General features: G+C 42.7%; 1 protein-coding gene across 1 annotated transcript; it reads left to right on the top strand.

The window, feature by feature from the left end:
* Window positions 1-587: 587 nt before the first annotated feature.
* RIOK1 (RIO kinase 1) lies at window positions 588-19,520 on the top strand. The gene is made up of 18 exons (XM_083519410.1): window positions 588-695; window positions 1,924-2,040; window positions 3,642-3,840; window positions 4,316-4,406; window positions 6,106-6,175; window positions 6,260-6,302; window positions 6,738-6,830; window positions 8,545-8,657; window positions 8,781-8,861; window positions 9,311-9,397; window positions 10,494-10,631; window positions 11,474-11,577; window positions 11,959-12,065; window positions 13,119-13,184; window positions 13,954-14,073; window positions 15,065-15,118; window positions 17,041-17,190; window positions 17,471-19,520. The coding sequence occupies exons 2-18, from the start codon at window positions 1,970-1,972 to the stop codon at window positions 17,579-17,581; spliced, it is 1,698 nt and encodes a 565-aa protein (XP_083375536.1). The 5' UTR covers window positions 588-695; window positions 1,924-1,969; the 3' UTR covers window positions 17,582-19,520.
* Window positions 19,521-21,165: the final 1,645 nt, after the last annotated feature.

Genomic DNA, 21,165 nt, shown 5'->3' with positions numbered 1-21,165 from the left:
CCTAGGATCGACACAGGGCTTTGGGTGCCGAGAAAGGGTAGAGACCGAACGTATAGCAGAATAATAAGAACATAAACCGAGCCTGTTGGATCAATGGCACATCTAAGTCCAACACCCTTGTCTCATAACTGGATGCATGCGGCAAACCTGCAAGCCGTCGGCCAGCAGTCTAAGGTTATTGTTGTTGTGGTTGTTGTTGTTCCGCCTTTCATCAAAAGATTTCAGGGCGGTTGCAATCCCAACCCCATTTACCAGGGAGTAAGTCCCACTGAATTCGCCCTGGCTGGCAGATTCCGAGCAGACACGTGCAGAAAAAATCTTGAGTTCAGAAAAGAAATTAAAAGATTCAACCCGGAGCCGGACTGGGTTTGATCAGAGTGCGCATCTTCCTAACTCCGGATGCGTTTAATGCATCGAAGTGCATCTCGCGCAAATGGTTCAGGGGCCGGGGGGCGCAATGCTATGCAATGCGCGCGTCCGCCCGGCTCTCCATCCACCCCTCTCCGCGCCGAAGCGAAACTCCTTCCCTCCCTCCGTTGCTGGCTCCGATCCTCTTCGCGATCCTCCCCTTCCCCTCAATTGGGCAGGCGCCGGCAGCGACGGGCGCCCGGATTGGCGCGAGGGAGAAGGGGAGGAGGAGAAAGAGGGCTGGGCTGAGCCCTGCGGAGCCGGGCAGCGTGTCGGTGGAAGGAAAGGTAGGCCTGGGCAGCAGGAAACGGGCGGCGGGGTGGGAAGAAACAGCGGCTAGGGCGCCGGGGGAAAGGAGAGGAGGCCTGGCCAAACGGGAGACGCAAAACCGGAGCGGGGCTTGGCGTGGACCTTTGTCCGAAAGCAGCGCTCCCCGCAAGAGGCCTGGGCGGCGAGTGCGCTTTTGCGCTTCTTCCCTTGCTGGCTGCTGCGGGCGCCGCGTTGGGGACCCCGGAGCAGAGCCTACAGGGTTAGGCGCGTACAGTTTCGGACCTGGTTAAAAGGCAGGCTGCCTCCTATAGTTTGTGCTACCTCCTGAGTAGCCGGAGGTGAAGTCTAGCCTGGCGCGATCTTCTGTAGGATGTACAGTACACGCAGGACGTTGCTCTGTTGAGACGTATAATTTCCACGCTTCGTGCGAGTCCCCAGGCGGGGTTGTAGTCAAGTGTGCTGTGTGAAATGATCTGGAATAGTTGCACTCCTGGTTCTGTGCTCTATAGACTTAGTTGAGCAGTGTTTGTCAAACTTGGGTTCCTAGCAGTTGTTGGGTGGTGGGTAAGGGTTCTAATCTTCAGCCTGCCAAACCCTGGAGATGGGTATTTGAGTGGTTAAAAAGGGTTATGGTCAAATAATGGTCAAGTTCGTTAATGGCACCACCTCCAGATGACCTGTTTATACTGATTTGCTTGTGCAAATATTATTCCGAGTTATGGAGTATTTGCTCTGGCTTCTTAACAGTTCTGCAACCATGAGCATTCGCTCTAATTTGCTTCTGGAGTACTTACACGTCTTCCCATTGAATTGGTTCATCTCACACTTCCCAGTGTAATTTCACCATCCTTTTCCTAATCTCAGAAAATCTTGTTTTTGTTTTTAGGGGATTGGACGGAGCACTTCAGTCCGCTTTAATTGTTCAAGTCTAAATTCCCAGTATGTGCTTGAATCCTTCCTTCCAGAACAAGAACAATTGTTTTTATTTCATTTATTTACTATTTCATCATTCTTATAACCAACCCTTCCTCCCATAGGGAGGATGGCTTACAAGAATAGTAAAAAAGCTAGCAATGCTAAAATCGTAATAAAACAGCCTTAACACAACAATCGGACAACAATCAGTTATGGAATATTGTAACAGGTTGAGCCTACTACTTGGATGAGTACAGCATGCACACCACCCACCCACTCGCAATATATAGTGTGTAAAACATTGTCTTATTGTCCAATAATATTTTACAGGAAGTGGATCAGGGTTGTGTGCATTGGAGATCTTCTACTAGCCGCAATGAATTACAGGGTGAAAATTATGAGCAAAATAGTTCCAGGGCAATTTGATGATGCGGAATCTTCAGACAGGTAATGGAACAATAGAATTGTCGAAAGTGATTTTCAGATGGTGTGGAAGAACAGAGCTCCACAGAGTCATCTTTCCGGAGAGGCTGCTTGAAGTATGGGGAGAAAAAGAGAGTAGCAATGTGATGTTGACACAGAAGAGCAGCAGAACATTTGGGGATATTTTTTCCTTCCTTTTCCTAACCTGTCATAGGTTGGGCCCAGTTTCCATAATGTACCACATTATGAAATGTGATTTTGTCAAGAGTATGTTTCTGGTATGGACTTTCTGGCCTGGCTTCAGTTATAGGCAGTTTTTACAAATGCTGCCATATCTTGTTTACAGTATCCAAGGCCTAATAATCAATCGTGCTTGTACTTTCGTTCCCAGTTCCTCTTGCTGGATTTCTCGTGCATCTCCATTCATACAGAGAGGGGTATCTATGATCCGATAATGTTATTTATAAGACTTTCAGCTAATTCACTTATCAATAAGGAAGATGCACAGAAATTTAGACCGGCGTGGATAAGTAGCCGAAATATGTAACTGCCACCAATGCTGTCCTTCCCAGTAGTCAAGTGCCAACCTAGATAACTTCACAGTAGCACTTTCTTTTAAAATGCAGATCAAATGAAAGGAAGGGAGGGGATGGAATCCAACAACCAAAGAAACACTGAATCTTATTACAGCAAAAAAAGTTTCAAAGCTGTATTTCTCTCTTTTATTGTCTACGATATCTGTAATAATAATATACAGGATAAATCTATTTTGTTTCTGCCTACTTGCAAACTAAATTGAGTTATAGTAAAAGTTCAGAACTAATACACCCTACTTCAAAATTTCATCGGTTTCAACATCACCAATAGCCCTCTTCAGAAGTTGCTCGTGCACATACAGCCTGCAGAAGAGGCTGTTGGGTCATGCTGCCTGACCCTGACACCCATGTGCTCAGTGTGGGTGTCTGGAAAAGAAAAGCATGGACACATTGCTGCAAGACTGAGAACCCTCTTCATGTAGGGTTTCCAATCATGTGAAAGCATATTCGCATAGTAGATGTGCCTGAGCCCATCTTTTACAGATGTGGGCATTGGAGGCATGGATATAGGAAGCAGCCACATACTGAACAGGATCATTCGTTCCTCTAGCGCAGTATTTTCTGCACTGAACAGCAACAGCTCTCCAGGGTTTTAAACTGTGACGTTTTCTGGAGATGCCTGGGATTGAACCGCAAAGCGGATGCTGTACCACTGAGCCTTAGAGTCCTTGCAGAGGCATTCCCCCACAGTCTTCCAGGGGCAGGCTTTGCTGAGCATGAACCTTGGAAAGGCTTGCAAGTCGCCTTGATCCTTGTCACCCTTCTTGTACACAAGAGGGGCAAGGGGGAATCTCCCAGGTGTGACACTGAGCCTCAAGGAAGCTTGGAAGGTAGTCAGTGAACTTACCTGGGACGGCTAACAGCAAAGCAGCAATTAATCTGTGGTCCAAGGTACTATTTCAGTATAATAATAATAATACTGATGATGATGACAACAGGGAGCTAGTTGTACTGTGTTGCTGGCTTTGTGCAACTTGATGTGTTTATCATGATTTTACTAAATACGTGCTTTTAAAATACATACGTTAGCGAACGCACACAGGCTTCGAAAGCAGCTGAAGAGGAGAAGGCGGTCTTTATAAAGCAGCAGCCACGTTTATGTGAGGAAGCAGACGAGGGTGAATTGGATGAGAGTGGCGAGGAGGAGGAGGACAGCGATTGGGACTGGGACGATGCCATGGGGAAGCTCACGAAGCGAAATCCGTTATCTGCAGGCAGAAACCCTCAGGTATGTTCAAGGAATGTGTGGCTTGAGGGTGCCAACTTGTTGCTCTTAAGTGAGTTTTTAGACGGACTCAGGTTTAGATCCTAGCTACACCTGCAGGGATGATAGGTATTGTAGTCCAACAACCTTTGGAGGGAAGCAGGTTTGCTCCCCCTGGACTGGGCAACCTCCAAGGTCCTTTTTAACCCCATTTTCTGTAACTCTTTAATGAGGGATCTGGAGTGAGTTGCAGCAACGCACGCTCCCTCTTCCTCTGGTGCAAACATACCCCTCCCTCCCAGGCATAACCATGGTTAAAGTGTTTATCAGAGCTTGACTTCACATGCTGATTGGGCTTTTGTACCCAGGTGGATGGTCTGTGAAATTTGCATGAGAAGGGATGGGTTGTGCAAGCATGATGTCCAGATTGTATAGCTCTGGTTATGAGATCGGGAGTATCATTGTGTGACAGGGTTTCTTTCTTTTGTTTTTGTTTCAGGCCAATAAGCAAATTCCTAGCTGCAACGCGGCCAAAATGTCCACTCCTACAGATAAGGCCCTAAGAAAGTTTGAGAATAAAATCAATCTAGGTAAGAGCAGTCATTCTTGTTTTCTAGAAATAGGTATTTGCTAAGGACCGTGCCCTACAGCCATATTTGCTGGGTTGAAGTTGGTGAATCCATGTGTGTCACACTCCCTAATATAACTCATCAGGATGAGTTTAAGAACTGCAGACAGGCACACAGAGCCTGAAAATGTGTTTCTCAGGCTCTGTGCTCCTGCCTGCCTACACTTTAGAGAACACCCCCCCCCCCCAGCTCATGCAAGGGGGCACAGGACTTGATCAGCTGTAGGGCTGGCCGATGTATCTCGGTGGGGAGGAAGAAACGGTCGAGTTACATTCCAGAATCAGAAATATATCAGCATATCATGGTATTTAGCTGCTGATATATCACAATGCTGAAAACCAGCCCTGCTTTAAAAGACTATACAGTGGTACCTCGGGTTACATAGGCTTCAGGTTACAGACGCTTCAGGTTACAGACTCCGCTAACCCAGAAATAGTACCTCGGGTTAGGAACTTTGCTTCAGGATGATAACAAAAATTGTGCTCCGGCAGTGCGGCAGCAGCAGGAGGCCCCATTAGCTAAAGTGGTGCTTCAGGTTAAGAACAGTTTCAGGTTAAGAACGGACCTCCGGAATGAATTAAGTTCTTAACCCGAGGTACCACTGTACCGTAATGGTAACCATTGGGTGGCCACGGTGGGGGGGGGATTAACTTGATATTTTTCTTTTTAAGCTATTCTTTTTTAATCATATTTTCTGTGTAGCACATGGCACACTATGGCTGTCATAGGACAGGGATGCTCTGGTCCTCCAGATGTTGCTTGACTACAACTGCCGTCATCCCTGATGATTGGTTACGCTGGATAGGGTAGATCATTGTTGCGAGTCCAACAACATTGGGAGAGCTACAAGTTCTCTTATTCTGATACAGCCCATTCTCCTCTGTCTGCACGACAGCAGGTATCACTGAACCCTCCTCCATTTGCAGGTCCTGCATCCCACAGCACTCCCTTAGTTACTTCTGGAGCAAACCTTAAGTTCCTTTGGCCACAGGGAGAGAGAAGGAAGTTATTCGTACCAGATTTCATCTTCAACACCCCAGTATATTCATGCCTATGTGAGAGCAATGTAATAGACATCTCTTTTGTGTGCCATTGTCTGAAACCTTAGGAGGGTGTTGGAGGAGTCTCTGAGAGTCTGGCCTAGTTCTTTGTATTGTTCACTTCCTGCTGAAATAGCAGGCCTGAAACTACAGTGGTACCTCTGGTTACTTATTAATTTGTTCTGGAGGTCCGTTCTTAACCTGAAACTGTTCTTAACCTGAGGTACCACTTTAGCTAATGGGGCCTTATGCTGCCGCCGCGCCACTGGCGCACAATTTCTTTTCTCATCTTGAGGTAAAGTTCTTAACCCGAGGTACTACTTCCGGGTTAGCAGAGTCTGTAATCTGAAGTGTTTGTAACCCGAGGTACCACTGTACTTGTGTTTAAATGATTTTTGGACTACAAAGAAGCCAAACGTAGTACCTTTGTTGTGTGTAATGGCTTTATTTTACAGACATTGCAACAAGGACATTTTTCTTGATGTGTCTTGGATAAGGAGCGTGACGCATTTTCAGGCTGCAGAGTCAGAAACTAGTTTTAAATTGAGAAGTGCGGGTAGGCGAAAGAGGAATGTATTGGTGTTAATTTCCTTATATGTGTGTGTTTTCCCCTCTTCAAGACAGGCTACACTTTGCTGACTCTGTTATAAATAAAGTTACTGAGAAGTCCAGGCAGAGAGACGCAGAAATGTAAGTAGTGAGGATGACACATTTGTATTTCAGTATTATCCAAATGAAGCGTAGTGGATCATGAAATTCCTTTGTTTCCACTAGGTACCGGGTGAAAGACAAGTCAGACCGAGCGACAGTGGAACAAGTAAGTCACGCAAAGTATCAGACAGTTGCAAAAAAATCCCCATTTAAATAAAAATCAAGAGTCCTCACCTTTTTAAAAAAGCAAACTGTCGTAATAAAATGATTCAACCACATTTACTCAGAAGTAAGTCCTGAATAATTCTGTAGTGGGTGTCCATAGCTCTGTAGCTTTTAGTCTTCCACTTTTGCTTAAATCTTGATATTTACTTACTCCATTTTAATCAACCATTTTTACTGTGATTTATTGTTCTAATTCTTGGCTTGGACTAATCTAACACTTAGCTTCCAAAAAAACCCCCAATGCTCTTAGCTCTCTTTGTGTTTTTTATTATTTTATATAATCTCTTTTATGTGAGAATATCGATGGGACCAATAAATGCAAGAGAAAAGTTCCAAGTAATGCCATTTCATAGGGCTGTTTTGTTGCTTTCCTGAGGTTCTGGATCCAAGGACTAGAATGATTCTGTTCAAGATGCTAACCAGAGGTGTCATATCGGAGATCAATGGCTGCATCAGCACAGGAAAAGAGGTTGGTTTCACCACAAAAAGAGCCGGCTATAGTAATCTGTTTAAAACAATTAGACTAAAAAGAGGGTCCCAATTAAACACACATCACATTTTCAAAATATAAATAAAAACCAATTTAGTTCAAACTTAAGCGGCAGACAATTATACAGTAAAGGTAAAGGGACCCCTGACCATTAGGTCCAGTCGTGGCCGACTCTGGGGTTGCAGCGCTCATCTCGTTTTATTGGCCGAGGAAGCTGGCGTACAGCTTCCGGGTCATGTGGCCAGCATGACTAAGCTGCTTCTGGCGAACCAGAGCAGCGCACAGAAACGCCGTTTACCTTCCCGCCAGAGCGGTACCTATTTATCTACTTGCACTTTGATGTGCTTTCGAATTGCTAGGTTGGCAGGAGCAGGGACCGAACAACGGGAACTCACTCCGTTGCGGGGATTCGAACCACCGACCTTCTGATCAGCAAGTCCTAGGCTCTGTGATTTAACCCACAGCGCCATCTGCGTCCCAATTATACAGTATAAGCATGCAAAGACAATGGAGAGGTTGTACACAACACTAAACAATGTTTTAGTGTTATGATGGTGAGCTGCAGTTGTGTGGTTTCTTCCTTCCACCCTCAATCAATGCTGTGAGAAGATTAGAAGCAGAATCCAGGTGATTGTAACACAGAACATAATGTAATCCAGCCTGTGAATTCTGATCTTTAAAAATAATTACCTTTTGGGGGTCAGATCCAGCTTGCAAGCTGCCAGTTAGAAGTCCCTGTGCTAGATGATTGATCTTATTTACCGTATTTTTCCGTGTGTAAGACTAGGTTGTTTTCCTTTAAAAAAATGTCAAAAATTAGGGGGTGTCTTATACACGGGGCCATCTCCCCCCATTTTCTTAAATCTGAGTCCCCCAAAATAGGGGGTGTCTTATACATGGGGGTGTCTTATAGATGGAAAAATACGGTAATAAGTGGGTTTGGTATGTACAGCAGTGTAGCAGAACAGGATTCATTTCGCGAGAACTTTACATCCATCTTTATTATTTTCATGAAAGGAATCTTGTTCTGTGTGCTTCATGCAAATTGTGTGCATCATTGGATCCATGGTTTGCACATGCATGCAGAAGTATGCAGGTATGCCCCCACCTGCCTCTTCTGTTCATGATCCAAGTGTTTTGGGACTGAAAATGTAAACAGAAATGTGGTTCTACACAGGTGTCTTCTGGAAGAGGGCTGCACAGGTACAGTGGAACCTCGTTTTACGTACCGTCCTCCTTGCAAACACTTCGGGTTACAAGCTCCGCTAACCTGGAAGTAGATCCTCCTGGTTGCAAACTTTGCCCCGCGATGCGAGCGCAAGTCGCGTGGTGGCCGCAGCGGGAGGCGCCATTAGCGAAAGTGCGCCTCATGTTAAGAACGGTTTCGGCTTAAGAACGGACCTCCGAAACGAATTAAGTTCGTAACCGGAGGTACCACTGTACTGACCTGTTAGCCTTGTATTTTGGTCTGCTTAGTCCTTAATAACCTGTTTTTTGTAGCCCAGGTAGGCAGTAGAACCTATTGGTTTCTTGGGCTGCCTTTAGCTTGGTGGATTAAGTAGACTTTTGTAGTATAAGATCTCCTTGGATTGTAATCTTTAAACTATGGGGGTTTTTTTTTAGCAACAGGGTCCTTATCTTTGAATAAAGATCAGATGATACATTTTTGTTTTGCCTATTTGCAATTTGCTAGGCTAATGTATATCATGCCAACACAGCAAACGGAGAGAACAGAGCCATAAAGATTTATAAAACGTCGATACTGATGTTTAAAGATCGGGATAAGTATGTGAGTGGAGAGTTCAGGTGAGTCTGAGATTTTAATTTTTACTTATGTGTGCAGGCTTACTTGACATTTTCCATAACAATAATTTCCATGCTGGGTTTTTTTTTTTTATAATTGCATTTGCCTGTTGTTGTTATCTCAAGGTTTCGCCATGGCTACTGTAAAGGAAACCCAAGAAAAATGGTCAAGACGTGGGCAGAAAAAGAAATGAGGAATTTAACAAGGTGACCTTTTTCAAACATTTTGGCCAAGACTTTGTTCCCATACGCCAGCTTTCATCAACCTGGTGTCGTCCAGCTGTTCCAGCCTACAACAGCCGTCAGGCACAGAGAGCTGTAGTCCAGAGCACCTTTGCAAAGGCTGCTATGCTCCATTTTGTAGTGGATCAAATGAACATTTTAATGGGCTCCCTTGGGAAATTAAAATGGAATCCTAGGGTTTCAAGAGATGAGAATTTTGCTAACCCCAGTCCCTTTTCCCATAGATGAACATTCCCATTTCCCCACAAGTCATGCTTACCTTTCTGACAGATAAATGGAGTCTTTTTTGTGCTATAACTATTAATGGGCCTTAAAAAAAAAAAACTTAGAACATTTTAGTAAGTGTTACAAGTGTTTTTTAAAAAGCCCTTCATGCTGGATAGTATCATTTTGGGGGGCCTTTTTTTTTGTAGGTTACATACAGCCCAAATTCCATGCCCAGAACCTATTATGCTCAGAAGCCACGTTCTTGTTATGAGCTTTATTGGCAAAAATGACATGTAAGTATACTCAGAAACTTTGTTTGTGTTTGTGTATTTTTTATATAAAGAAATCACTTTATTAGCAATTCAGTCCTGTATCTAGTCAGAAGCAAGTCCATAGCTCTGTTATTGAGTTTTCTCATCTATCTATCTCAAAAAAATGCTCTTGTATCATCATGTAGTTCAGACAGGGCTGTCTCATCATTGCTTTGGGGGGGGGGGAGCCTAAAGAATAAAAATCTGAAAGCAAACGGGGAGAAACATAATATAATTAGTTAGATGCGAATAACTGATACAATTCGTTAGATGTGAATATAGTGGTACCTTGGCTTTCTAATGTAATCCATTCCGGAAGACCGTTCAAGTTCTGAAATGTTCGAAAACCGAGGCGCAAAGGGTGGTCTGCAAATCTAATAAACAAATATGAAAAAAAATAACATATGCACTCAGCGGAGCCGTGTGGCGTGTTTGACTTCTGAGGCGTGTTAGAAAACTGAAGCGTTTACGGCATTTGAAAACCAAAACGTTTGTCAAAAGAGACGTTTGAAAACCGAGGTACTACTATACATACTTGATTAGCTTACCCCACCCATTGTATAAGCAAATACAAAAGACATATGCGCAAAGGAAGTGAGAGAGAGGTCTACTGAAATAAAACAAATAGTGATAATAATAGTAACTGTGATAGATATATAGAAGACGCCATAGAAGGAAAAAAAGGAAAGAAGAAGAAAAAAGTAGAGGAAGGGAGGGGAATAGGTGTGTGTTTGCGTGTGTGTATAATGCAGTGGAGAGTTATTCAAAAGTCAGGTATTTGAAAATAGGTTACAAGGGGAGGTGTTGTCTTTGACCCTTTCTTCCAGTAGCTTATGCCTCCGTATACCAGTCTCTGAGAATTGCAATTGGGGAGAGTGCTGTAACACTCTGGTCCTACTTATGAGCTGACCATTGTGGGAAATGGGACGTTGGACTCGATGGGCCTTTGGCTTGACTCAGCAGAGCTCGCATTCTGTTAGCCAAAGTGGGTATGGTATTGGAGAAGGAGGAGGACAGCTGTTGATTATATTCTGGTGTTTTTTGTTCTCTCTCTCTCCCCCTTTCCTTTTGATCCAAGGCCTGCTCCATTGTTGAAAAACGCCCAGCTGTCGGAATCCAAAGCTCGGGAGTTGTATCTGCAAGTCATACAATACATGAGAAGAATGTACCAAGATGCCAAGCTCGTTCATGCAGATCTCAGTGAATTTAACATGCTGTATGTTTTAAAGAAGCTGAACGTTGATACTTCTTTCATCCGTATATGTTACCTTGCACAACTCTGTCCTGGAGCTAGGGTGTTGCCCTCCTGGCTCCACAGCCTGTGAATTTGAAAAATGATTTGTGTCATTGTTACACAAGAGCTCTTTAAAAATTGGTGCAGTTTCCAAGAAACAAAATGAAAAATGAAAAGCTGAATATATCCTACAAAATGAGGTCAATTGTAAATGAGCTTCTATTCTCCTTTTTTCCTAAAACCATTTTGGGGGTTCAGTGAAGGTTGGCTATCTTTCTGCAGTATAAATATAAATATGTAGAGCGAGAGATGCAATTTTACTTAGATCAAGCATCTTTTGCCATCCTAAGATTCAGGTGTTTGACATGCTCCTTCGGCTCTGTTTCCAAGGTTTCCCTAAAGTTAAAACCTTGGTCAAGTATCTTTTATAAGTCTATACCCAGCTTTTCATGGATCTTAAAGACACCTCTGGCATCTGCGCTTAGATTCTCCTGCTTCGGCTTATGGCGAGAAGTAAGAAATGAGATTAAGAAAATAGCTAAAATGCATTGATCAGCCTTGTATCTTCTGATCTGCCCTCTGCTTTCAAGTAGAAAATAATAATAAAATAATAATAATTCATTTTTATTTCAGTAAACAAAACAATCGTAGGGCATACAGTGGACTTATTTCACAGAAATGACTTGTGCTTTACATTAGCTGAAATTCTAATGACCTCCCTCTTTCACCCTAAGTGGTAGAATGTTCCATAAAAAGTCCCTAGTAAACTTTCAGAAACAGCAGTACTAACAATAGCATCATGTTGCTTATTCCCACTTCTCCAGGTATCACAGTGGTGAGGTATACATCATAGATGTGTCCCAGTCAGTGGAACACGACCACCCACATGCTTTAGAATTCCTGAGGAAAGACTGCTCTAACATCAATGGTGAGTTCCAGCCAAGAAACATCAACATCCTGGATATCTTGAATATTTTTGTGTGCATGATTTAATCCCCTGTCACGTGACAGATTTGCATGCATGGATCTGATCCCAATTGCTCATACATACAGTTTTGAATGGGCACTGGTATAGATTTTCCTGCAAATTAAAATTATTATTGAGTTATCTCGAATGATATTTCAACTCGGATATGCTTTGAAGATTGGTTGCTTCAACATCAACTGTCCAGGATAACTCTTGAGGACTCCACCAAATAACAGGGTTATTCTAGTAATTTTTTTATTTTACAAGAGTTCAGATATTCCACACTGCATTTGGTTTGCATAGGTGCGAATATCTTATATCGCCTTTGGTCCTTTCTGGCAGTTTTTTTCCGGAAGTACAATGTTGCGGTGATGACGGTGAGAGAACTCTTTGAATTCGTTACAGATCCATCTATTACAAACGAGAACATGGATGCTTACCTTGAAAAGGTAAAGCTTTAGAGATTTTGCCTCTATGGGAAAGCATTAAGAGGGAAGATATTGGTTCAACTCTCTTACAATTCTCTTTTTATAAATGAAAGCTGATTTAGCTATTGTGTATAGCAACGATGTTGTTTTTGCAAAGGTTTCTGCATCCTGCTATAGATACGGAAGTATGATACACATACACTGCTGATGAAATATGAAGGGAGAAAAAAAAGTGTGTCTGTTTCGGTCCTTTCCCACAAACTTATAACGTCTGCATTATTGGTCTAGTACTCTACACTAATTCTCAAAGTTAACCTTCCCCAAACTGGTGCCCTCCTGTTGTTTTGGGCTACAGATCAAATTATCCCTGACCTGGCTGGGGACGGTTGGAGCTATATAAGGTTGAAGACTTAACCACTCAGTTCAGTTAGTTGCTTAATTGTGCTGTATTCCTCTACTCATATGGCATATGGAGTGGCTTTACAACATAAAATGCACAACAGAAGTACAACATGTACATTGAAAATGCTAATAATAAGTAAAGTAAAAAAACCACAAATGTAATATGAAGACAGCAATAGTCAAACCTTTAAAGGATTATAAGTCTGTAAAAAAAAAAGAATAGAGCAATGAAAAGAAGGCACAGAGAATAATGTGTTTCCACAGGACATGTATTAAGACGTCCAAAGCTGATTTTAAAGCATGAGAAGTTCTGTATCGGATGTGAGAGTTGTTAAGGTAACCAGAACCTGGACAATTTAGAGCTTTGAAGGGCAAAATTAGCAGTTTTAATTGAGCCCAGACGAAACAAGCATCCAGTGAATTTGAGAAAGAATAAAGAGTTTACATGCTCTGGACAAAGATCTGGCCTGCATATTTTGGACCAATTCAAATTTCCCATCTGTTTTTAAAGGCAGTGCCTTGTAGAAAGCCTATTCTGGGACAGGGACAGCCCCTCTGGGAGTGGTAGCGGTGACTGAAATAGGAAGAGCTATTTCTTAGGGCTACATAGAGAGCATTTAGGTCTTGGTGGGCTTTAAGTCACTGTTAAAAGTCTTGCATTATATCCTATAGGCAATGGAAATATCGTGTGAGAGGACAGAGGAGGAAAGGTCCAATCAGGATAATGTGGATGAAGAGGTAAGCCAGAGCCTGGATTCCCCCACGTCTTCTGTATCTGTTGTGTCTCTTCTGTGAAATGTTCATCAGTACTTTGACAATGTTCTGCAGTATCTTTATTATAAATGTTTTTACAGTATCTAAATGTCCGTGAGATTATTGGCCTTGCAGTCTTTCTCTTTCTACACTTGAGTGTTTCCACCTGTTCCCATGTGGGCTACACAATGGCAGTGTTCCCGAATCATGCCAAACCATGGTTTCTCATGTTGTTGTCCGTATGGCAAAGTGGTTAACACTAGCCATGGTTGGTTTCACAAAAGCCAGCATTAACCACAGGTTGGGTCGTCAAAACGAACCATACTTTGTGTTACTCACAGTTCTGGATCCAGATAACACTACAAGCTGTCATTAACTGGAGGTGAAAGCTTTTGAACTCCTCCAGGAGAAGGAGAAGGAATAGGGCACACGAGACCAGGGTTTGCTGCAGCTTGTGGTAAACCATGGCTTAGCACGATGTGGGAATATGACCAGTGTAGGAACACAGTGATCACAGATAAGGTTTCTAATCCTGCCAGCTGTTAAATATGTTGACATAATTACAACAATTGCTACTGGCCAAATCTAGGCCATCTGATTTCCATGTCGTTTGTCCACGTAAACATATACCTGAGAACCAAACTAGACATCATGTCAGAGGTCCACGATCTTTCGTGTCCTAGTCATATACCCTTTATTAAAACATTGACATTGCAGAACTGAATGAATGTTTGTGGTTATTTCGCCTTGTTAGGTGTTCAAGAAAGCATATATCCCAAGAACTCTGACTGAAGTTAAGAACTACGAAAGGGATGTTGACATAATGATGAAGCTGAAGGAGGAAGAGACAGCCTTAAATGTGCAGCAAGATAATGTAAGTACCCTTGGACTATGTGGAATTTGAGGCTGCACATACTGACCAGAATACCACGATACACTGCAACGATGGTAGCAAGTGTGTAATAAAACTGTTCCTAAAGGAAACCTCTCATTGTTTTCTTCCTCTATTTATAGTACTACAATTATAGCCTCAGTTGGTCTCAGAAATGGTAGATTATTACTATAAAAGGGATGGTCATGATGTAAATACTGGGACAGGATACCTAAGGGACAGCCTCATACTATATATCCCTGCCTGGTAATTGCTGCTCAGATAAGGCACTGCTGAGAGTAGTGTGTGCCCCAGAGTTATGCGTAGTTTGTACTAGAAACGGGGGCTTTTAGCATTCCCGCTGCAGCCCTCTGGAATAAGTTACCAATTGAAATTGGACAAGCGCCTAGCATCTTTACCTTCAGACATCTACTGCAAACGTGTGTTTTTTTGTCTATGAAAGCATTCCCTGAAGGGGTGACACAATCATTCTATCAAATGTTATTTGTTTCTCTTGTAAAAAGGTTTTTCGTTGTTTGTAGAAATTGCTTTAGTTTTCGTAAAGACTTGGTGATTTTTGTGTCTGTTTTATCTCATTTGGACACTGCTTCAATGGCTTGAGGCTATGAATCAGTTTATAAATCTGTATGCCTGCATGCATGAATAAGTGCCTGTATTCACAGAACAGCAGGGGGTTAATGCGCACACTGAGTACTTGACGCAGTGATCAGTGCTTTGTGTCAACTGAGCCAATGTAATGTAATGTAATGTAATGTAATGTAGTAATGTAATGTAATGTAATGTAATGTAATGTAATGTAATTGGTAGGCTGAGGGACATAGACTGGAGACACCCAGCTTCATATTGCTGCTTCCCCAAAAGGCTCATTGAGAAGGATTACCAGGATAATATATATGAAGCCTTTGGACATTTGAAACGTGCTATATAAATGCAAACGTTTATTCTAAGTTTCTTATATTTATTTCCGATGCAGATTCTCTACCAGACTGTGACAGGGTTAAAGAAGGATTTATCAGGTGTCCAGAAGGTAAGTCTGAGATTGTATTCTTCTGTGTGTAAAAATCACTTTGTCTGAAGCTTCTCACTAGATTGAATTTGCATTGTATGTATGTATTGGGTAAATATGGAAATATGGAATGTTTTGTTTCTATTAGCTGAAATATCCTAGTCTATGGAATCATAAGCTCGTGTCAAACATCATACCAAACAATACACAATCAGCAGATGATGGCTTAGATCTGTTTGTCTGCCTTCATTTTCCCAGCCCTTGGCTTCATAAATCCATACTTTCCTCTCCATGGTGCAGCAACCTCTGGAGGTAGGGCTGTGGTTTGTGATTTGTCACAAATGAGTGACACTGACTAGCAGTGGTTTACAAACCCATTTCAAGCCGTAGTTTGTAAGTTCAGACATCTTTCCAAACCATAGCAAACCTCCCTTTCCCCATGAATTGGCATGCCATTGTAGAACTGGAAGAAGCCTTGTGGGTTATCTAGTCTCTTCCTCCGTAAAAATCAGGATTCCCTAGTTTGATATTGGAATTGTTCTTCCAAATCTCCAGCTTTTCCTGAGCAGGTTGTACCCTTGCCTAATTACCGTATTTTTCGCCCTATAGGACGCACTTTTTCCACTCCAAAAATGAAGGGGAAATCTGTGTGCGTCCTATGGGGCGAATACAGGCTTTCGCTGAAGCTTGGAGAGCGAGAGGGGTCGGTGCGCACTGACCCCTCTCGCTCTCCAGGCTTCAGGAAGCTATCAGCAAGCCTGGGGAGCCCGCGGGAGTTCCTGAAGCAGAGCGCCCCACGCGCCGGGCAGACATCGGCCAGCCCCACAAACTCGGGGGACAGCGGGGAGGCAGAGCACCGCCATACCGCTGTTCCCCGACCTGGTTTGGTTTCCCCGACCTGGTTTTGGGGGGGGGAAATAAAGCGAATTTTTCCCCCTTTATTTCCCCCCCCCCAAAAAAAAACTAGCTGCGTCCTATGGGACGAGAAATACGGTAATCTCCCAGTTTAGAAATGGTTACCTGGTTTCCATCCTAAGGCTGCTTTGCTGTCACTAGAATCAAATTGCATATTGTCTTTACAGTGGTCTTTTAGCTACTAGAACAGTTCTTCCTGTGATGATATACAATACCTAGTTTGCTTGTTCATGTTCATTACTTGATTACTTTATGCTTGATGACTTCACAGGGAAAAAAAATCATTGTGTTTGAGGCAATGTGAGCGGATACAAAAACTTGGCTGTGAGGGTAGATTTGTGATGGTTTATTGATGCTCCATGTGTTCAACCAGCTGTTGAGGCAAGAATAGGCAACCTGAGGCTCTCCAGATGTTGTTGGACTCCCAGTTCCCATCATCCCTGACCATTGGCCATGATGGCTGGGGCTTATGGGAATCGTAGCCCAACAAGCCCTGGAGGGACACAGATTCTTCATTCCTGGCTTAAGAGTTAGCTTAGAGCAGGGTTTCTCCAGCTAGTTTTGAAACACAACTCCCATCAATCCTAGCTTGCAGCTGGAGACCCAAACTTGGGAAACCCTGGCTTAGAGTACCCTTCACCAATGTAATATTCTCCAGATATTTTAGATTACAATTCCCATCAGCTCCTGATAGCATGGCTAGGGATAATGAGCGTTTTGGTCCAAAATATCTGGAGGGCTCCAGGTCATTATGGCTGTGTGTGTGTGTGTGTGTGTGTGTGTGTGTGTGTGTATTCTCTGAGGGAAAAGTACAGCAATTGTATAAATAGGTACAATACGTGAAGAAAGAGAGAGTTCAGCAACATACATCGACTCCTTTGTGAACTTACAAAAACAATTAGATTTAAGTGAGAACGAAGAAGAATTCTCTAGAATTGTAGTGTGTCCAGCGTTATTTCCTATGGAGCTTTTCTTGACACTTTGAAGTCCAGAACTAGAACGACACAATTATGTTGTCTGCCTTTTAGGTCCCTGCTCTCCTTGAAAATAGAGAGGAGGCAGAATCTGATTCAGAGGACAATGATAGTTCTGACCATTCAGAGTTGGGCTGCAAAGAGCAGGAAGAAGAATCTGTCCATCCTAAAGATCGACCTGCTGAAACCAGCGTGGATAAAAAGGTTAGTTGTTCAGATGCATCCTCCGTGGTGGAGTGTATGCTTTGTGTGTGCTAAAGATTTCAGGTTCAGTCTTTAGGATCTGTAGCTAGGGCGAGGGAGAAACCTCGTCTAAATGCCTGGAGAGCCATTGCTGAGACAGTACTGGGCTGGATGGGGCCAGTGGCCTTAAAAACCCAATTACGCAGCATTAAAACATAAACATTCATAAATAAAACCTGTAATATTCTATGAGTCCACTTGGTCACTTAGGCCTATTATTCACAATACTCTCTTTTTCCAGGAATGGAAGAAGATAGCCAAAGAGGCTCAGAGAGAGAAGAGGAAAAACAAGACCCCAAAGCACGTGAAGAAACGGAAAGAGAAGACTGCAAAGATGAAAAAGGGGAAATAAATCATGGCTGCCATTTCTAATGTGCAGCTTTAGCCATTCGTGATTTAATGGGTTGCTGTTTCGATATTAAAATAAACCCCCTGGGCCATTTATTGTGGTGGCCACCAAAGGAACAATGTGAAAGGGACATACTGTTACCAGTCACCGAGATTTGCTTGTGTACCCATGCATATAGTCTATAGCTCACACCTGGAATGTCTTCTTGGTGGATAAATAAAAACAAATGGAGTCCTTTTAAGGCAGTTGGCCAGTCCAGAGAAATTTACACAAGTTGTATTTTGCAGTTTAGTAGTGTGAACAGCCAGAGCGATGCTAGATTCTTTTTTCATGCTCCAAAGCAGATGTACATGCATATGTAAATAATAATAATGTGTATAGGGAGAAATATGCATACTCACGAATTAAAACTATCCGTTACATTGGAACAGCTGCAGTTTGTATCGTGCACAGCGATGAAAATTGTCTACCCATTCATCATAATCCACAGTATTGATGGTATGCTGGAAGAGGGTAGGGAAGGAAAACAGCCAGGCTTGGAAAGGTGGTTGATCATCCTCATTCTTGGCTGTGTCTGGATTTGTGTTGGTCTAGAATGGGATGGACTAGGGGAAGGAACAGCAGTGCTTATTGCAGTACCTCGTTCCTGTCGTTCATCAGCAAGTGAAGGGTTAGAGATCCTCCTCCTGCCTGATGGGAGAAAACCAGCAGAGCTCTACTAGCTGGACAGCTAAATTAAATCCTCGCCTTCTCTTTTGGAAATGTGTCATTTATTTCTCGGTTGGCTTGTGACACTTCAGTGACCTTATTCGGACATAACAGTAAGCCAAATTATAGCTTACAGTAGCATAAGCAAATAAGGTGTGCTGATGCAATGAGAAAATCATGACATCTTCCATGCTCCTGCTGCACTACCAGGAAGTAAGCTGTGGTTTGGCTTAGTGTTACATAGGAACTTTTGGTTTGTTTGAGAAAAAAACATGAGTTCAGGCTTGACTATAATGTTATGGCAAACCATGGCTTCGCTTCTGATAGCATGGCAGCTGTACAGGAGACCAAATGGCCAGCATTTTCTGACTTGATCATTCATGGTGAAGCATTTGTGCTAATCTGGTTTAGCATTATATACAAACTGGGCCAGTGATACTTGCTTTTGTGATTAATTCTTCTGTGATAATTTTTTGTTCCTTCGGCTTCCTGGTTGTTAGAAGTACAGCCGTGCCTTGGTTTTCAAACACCTTGGGAGTCGAACATATTGACTCCCGAATGATTGAAAGCCGGAAGTGGTTGTTCTGGCTTTTGAAAGTTCTTTGAAACCCGAATGTCCAACACGACTTCCGCGGCTTCCAGTCGGAAGCTGTGCCTTGGTTCCCGAACGTTTTGGAAGTTGAACAGACTTCTGGCATGGATTCCATTCGACTTCCGAGGTACCACTGTACTTGTTCAAATGGTAAAACTTGGAAGAGGAGCATTTTCCATCTTCAATGAGAGTGGATACTTGCAGACTGAAGATCTGTGATACGTAAGAGCAATAATCTATTTGGATCTCGTTGTGCAAGTGTTACCATTTGTTTTCAAAATATTTGAAATCAGAGTTCAGAGAACAAGCACTGCCATGTTGTTTGGGGCACAATTCTGCAGATGTGCCTACAGTGTTTAGGCTAAACAAATGCAATGCAAACTATAACTTCAGTGGTATATTTATCTGGTTCGGCCTTTTAAGGAGCCAGAGTGCTCAAACAGCTGCACACAGTAATGTTTTATATACTGTACCTTACTGATGGTGCCCTTCTGTTTTAAAATAAACCTGAAAATATTCTCTGTATGGATACTGAGTCTATAATTAGAGGGCTAAATAAATTCATGGGCTAACAGTTGCACTGTGGATTCCAATAACAAATTCAATCCCAATAAATGTTCATTTTTTTAAAAAAAAAAAAAACCTCTTTCTTTTGCTGTAAAATATGGATAACACTGCAGTTGTGAAGTCAAACAAAATAATTGCTTCTGAGATGAGGGCTGAGCCCAATAACATTAGTTTACGCCACTTTTAAAATATAAAATAAATTGCAGAACAGATAGCCTAAAAACCTTTGAATAATGCCAGTACCATCATGGACTAGATGGTTCACATATTCCAGAACAGTTGCAGTGTTTTCAATGACACTGTCTTAAAGTAAAATGGATTGTGTTACAGTCTACATTTTCATTCATACAGTGGTGCCTCGCAAGACGAAAAGAATCCGTTCGGTGATTCTCTTCGTCTAGCGGTTTTTTCATCTTGCGAAGCAAGCCCATTGACAGATTAGCGGATTAGCGCTATTAGCGGCTTTTAGCGGTTTATCTGCTGATCGGATCAGCTGATAAGCGGCTTAGCATCTTAGAAAAAGGGGGGGGGAGGAAAAAAACCCCGCAGGAACTTGCAAGGCATTGTCGTCTTGCAAAGCAAGCCCATAGGAAATTCGTTTTGCGAAGCACCTCCGAAACGGAAAACTCTTTCGTCTAGCGAGTTTTCCGTCTTGCGAGGCATTTGTCTTGCGGGGCACCACTGTATTTGGTGTGATGTTCCAATTCATAGGTGCCAGAAGCAAACCTGCAGTCATTTCCCAACAGTAAAAGAAGCTTATCCTTTTTAATGTAGCATTCATTCATCAAAATACTGCATCGTCAGCAGCTTCTGCACACAAAACCAGCTTTGCTGGCTTTTGAATAAAAATCTAGCATTTGCTTTAATGCTTAATTGGAAGCAAGGTGTTCACATATGTGTCAGTGGTCTTAAATCAGTATTTCTCAAACCTGGAGATATACACACACATACTATTTTAGTCTTGGGTGTACTGAGCCTTTTCAGAGAAATGTGCCTCTGTATGATGTACAGCTGACAACTGGTATGCAATTCACCTGCAATCAGCAGAGACTTGCCTTCTGGCCCAGTAATAAATGGTGACAGGACTGTTTATTGGCCTTCTAAATCAGGTTTTTGGAGGAAAAGCACTATTAATTGCAGAGAGCGGGGATAAAAATGTTAGGAGCATCTCTCACTCGGTTCTTTTGAATACTTGCAGAACTGTGTGTAGATAAACAAAGCTCAGGTCATGTTCCTGGTATCCACCGGTTCCATCTTCTAACGTGTGTTTTGCGGAGTGCCATTGATCCTATATACAGTGGTACCTCTGGTTACAGATGCTTCAGGTTACAGAATCCGCTAACCCAGAAATAGCACCTCGGGTTAAGAACTTTGCTTCAGGATGAGAACAGAAATTGTGCGGCGGTGGCAGGAGGCCCCATTAGCTAAAGTGGTACCTCAGGTTAAGAACAGTTTCAGGTTAAGAATGGTCCTCCAGAATGAATTAAGTTCTTAACCCAAGGTACCACTGTACTTCCACGTTGCTAAGCCTCACTTCATTTGATGGGATGTGTACACTTAATTGTGCACAGCGTTGCAACCAGTTTGCATCATTTGAATGTTCAGCCCCCTCTTAGAATTAAACTCTTATGTTTTTATTCACTCTTCCTCTCCCTCTTCACCTCAGCAACCACAACTTTTTAACAATGTACCTGATTGCCATAGGCTACAGGGAATGCAT

Source organism: Podarcis liolepis (assembly GCF_965112155.1).
Source record: "Podarcis liolepis genome assembly, chromosome: 8".
NCBI lineage: Eukaryota > Metazoa > Chordata > Lepidosauria > Squamata > Lacertidae > Podarcis > Podarcis liolepis.
The sequence above is the reverse complement of the archived record's forward strand: the minus strand, read 5'-3'. Positions and strand labels throughout refer to the sequence as shown.

What these genes read in the sequence shown, in the direction of transcription:
- RIOK1 (XM_083519410.1), top strand. Translation starts at nt 1,970, where the DNA reads ATGAATTACAGGGTGAAAATTATGAGCAAAATAGTTCCAGGGCAATTT. An exon ending in AGGATAATGTGGATGAAGAG is followed by an intron (nt 13,185 to 13,953) that starts GTAAGCCAGAGC and finishes TCGCCTTGTTAG; the next exon opens with GTGTTCAAGAAAGCATATAT. An exon ending in TAAATGTGCAGCAAGATAAT is followed by an intron (nt 14,074 to 15,064) that starts GTAAGTACCCTT and finishes TTTCCGATGCAG; the next exon opens with ATTCTCTACCAGACTGTGAC.